General features: G+C 42.3%; 1 protein-coding gene across 1 annotated transcript in view; it reads right to left on the bottom strand.

Annotated features, from left to right (window-relative positions):
* Window positions 1-1,118: 1,118 nt before the first annotated feature.
* Window positions 1,119-2,781, bottom strand: part of LOC119276252 (putative cytochrome c oxidase subunit 5b-like) — a 5,363-nt gene continuing 3,700 nt past the window's right edge. The window contains exons 4-6 of the mRNA XM_037557280.1: window positions 1,824-1,890; window positions 1,653-1,732; window positions 1,119-1,517 (exon numbers count right to left, since the gene is read on the bottom strand). Coding sequence (XP_037413177.1) covers window positions 1,449-1,517; window positions 1,653-1,732; window positions 1,824-1,890 — 216 coding nt within the window. The 3' untranslated portion in view covers window positions 1,119-1,448. The remainder of the gene's footprint in view (window positions 1,518-1,652; window positions 1,733-1,823; window positions 1,891-2,781) is intronic.

Raw genomic sequence — 2,781 nt, 5'->3', positions numbered from 1 at the left:
GCCAATGGAGGGGGCGAAGGCGGAGGAGGAGGCGGAGCCGGCTACGGGCTTCGCCATGGAGGACGTCATGGCGGAGTTCGAGGTCGGCCAAACGGAGGAGGGGACGGAGCAGACCGCCATCCTGAAGTCCATCCAGTCCGAGGTCGCGGTGGAGGCCAACCGGCGCTTCCTCTGCCAACGAAGGGCAGAAAACAAAATCCCCGCCTCTAGTGATGATGACGATGAGGTGTCGCAAACGGACATCTACCATGTGCCCGGCACGGAGATAGTGGACATCTCCAATGAGTAGTGTGGGGTAGTATGTAGGTTTTTATTTTGCATTGTGTGAATTTGAGGTGTTTGGATGCAGCGGACGAATTTTGAAGTGTGATAGGTCATTGTCAGCAAACGCGTCCGAATCTGTCCGCATGCATTTGAGGACCCGGATTTGGTGTGTGCCCGGCCATAGATGCTCTGAGTTGATCTGTTTGGTGGTATGATGAAATGCACAAAATTATTCTTTACATTTAGTTAATCCTCTTCTTTCTGGAATAGCTGAGGAGTAATGAAACCCAAACAAGAAAAACCGAGGAGCAATGAGATACTTGACGATCTTTGAAGGAATGATGACCAGATGGTGATGAAAAGAGAACGGAGCAAAGATAAAGATAAAAGCGATCCTCTCTTCCAGGTCTGCTCATTGGTAGAAACTCAGAAACCCAACTTGCCATGCAACATATCTTGCTAGACCGACGAGGAAAAGACTTTTTGCCGAGAGTTCACAGCATATTGAGTGAAAAGTTGGAGCTGGACATTTATGCAGCTTATTATGTTATGAGCTTAGGTTGGCAAATCTCGCACTGCAAAGATGTCGCCAATTCTTTCTTTCAACACAAACATTACATCAACTAACTTCTCCCGGCATCGACAATTCTTTCGTTTACCACAAACGAACGTTACAATTCACTAACATTTCCAGATGTAAGGCATGATATTTAAAGGGAATGGTATTTTATCTCAAAAGCTAAGTGCTCATTCATGCTCTCCATCTTAACCAAGGGTCGACCATTTTGAGAAAACAATTGCGATGAAACGGTACTATTATACATACTCGTTAGCAAGGCATGGGTGAGAAACTGTTAATTTAACAGAAATTTTGCAAACTGCACAACATAAATTCTTGCATGATTTAATTGGTCAGGTCCATCACACCCGATGGCCACTCAGTAGCAAAAGTAAAAATTCTCTGCAGTCATCTCTTATTTGATGATGCTCCATAAGACATGCACTGGACAAATCTGAAAAGAGTTTTGTTTCCACAAAAAAAAACTAAGGCGAAAACTACCGCCTGCTTGATGGCCAAATGTATATTCATAAACAAGGATGCCGTGGAGCAGTCTGGTGCTTAGAACGCGTAAGCGAAATCATATGCCTCATAAAATTCTTATTTTCAGAACCACGAGGCATCCTTAGTGGTGATGACCATCATCATCATCATCATGCCCATCTGGATTTCCACCATCACCAATGACCTTAAGCTGCATAAATCAAGCAGCAAAACATCTGTTACAAAACCTAATACACCAACATAGCTTGGCAGCTGATGCTATGTTTTATCAAGACAAACTAGCCATCAAATGCATATACTGAATTAAAATTAATACGTGAATTACCACAAAGTATTGTGAGCAGACTGGGCATTCATGTGGCTCATCTTTTTTCAACCAGAACCATACGACGTCATGCTCATCCTCTGCAAATAAACCAACCACAATAAGTGTTATACAATCCTTGCCACATCTAGCAGTTTAGAGCTCAGATGAACCAGTTCCACAACAGCGTACCTCCTTCATCACCAGGGCAACCTACTATTCTCTTGTCAAAATAGGACTCAATGACGGCCGGTGCCTCCTGCGGGTACATAATCAAAACGAGATGAACAATATGGCAGAGAACTTGCACTTTAGTTGACAAGAAACAATGGATCAATTCCTTAGGTTCTGAACTTATAGTCAAACAATATTTTATTTTCTACAGAATGAAGAATGCATCCGCACACCATAACCACCATGGCAATGCAATGGAAACTGCGACTTAAAATTCTGGAACAGTACAAAGACACGCACACAAAAGGAATATAGAGAACTTATCAGTTCCCACTTTCCATCAACAAAAGAAAACAGACAAGGAAAAGGCAGACAAACATCAAAGTATAGATTAAAGGTCAAGTGAACACACAGAATTAGCAGATAAAGTAAAAGGAATCTGCGACACGAGGTCAGCATGACCCATCCCTCAAATCTAACATATTTGTAGTAAATTCATGGAAGGTGTCTGAATATGCACATAAGTTCTGGTAAAGTCTGAACTGACTGAAAATGGATTTGCATAAATACTCAAGACTCATTTCACTCAAAAGCCTAATATCTCTCTAGTCCCAGGTTATCTGAATTACACAATTCAAGTTTGCAATGCAACACCATAGCTGCCAAATTCACAGTTCGTGATTCACGATCGTCATTTTATCTGAATCGAGTTCAATCTTCAATGGGGGTTTACAAATCGAATATGAGATCCATAAATCACGAGGTAGGGTACATGGTCATGCAAACACCAAACAGATATCCACAGAAAATTCTATCTCCATAATACAAATATATCACAAGAAAGATGCAGCTATAAAGTTAGGGCTGGCCCAAATAATGCGTCTCTCTCTCACGCAGCTTCCGTTCGATTCCATTGCTTTCTGCTTTTTCCCCTCTTGCCTACCTCTCTGAGATCCAGCCACCTCTGCTCGTCTCT

Source organism: Triticum dicoccoides, chromosome 3B (genome assembly GCF_002162155.2).
Source record: "Triticum dicoccoides isolate Atlit2015 ecotype Zavitan chromosome 3B, WEW_v2.0, whole genome shotgun sequence".
Taxonomy (NCBI): Eukaryota; Viridiplantae; Streptophyta; class Magnoliopsida; order Poales; family Poaceae; genus Triticum; species Triticum dicoccoides.
Note: the sequence above shows the minus strand (reverse complement) of the source record. Positions and strands in the feature narration are given on the sequence as shown.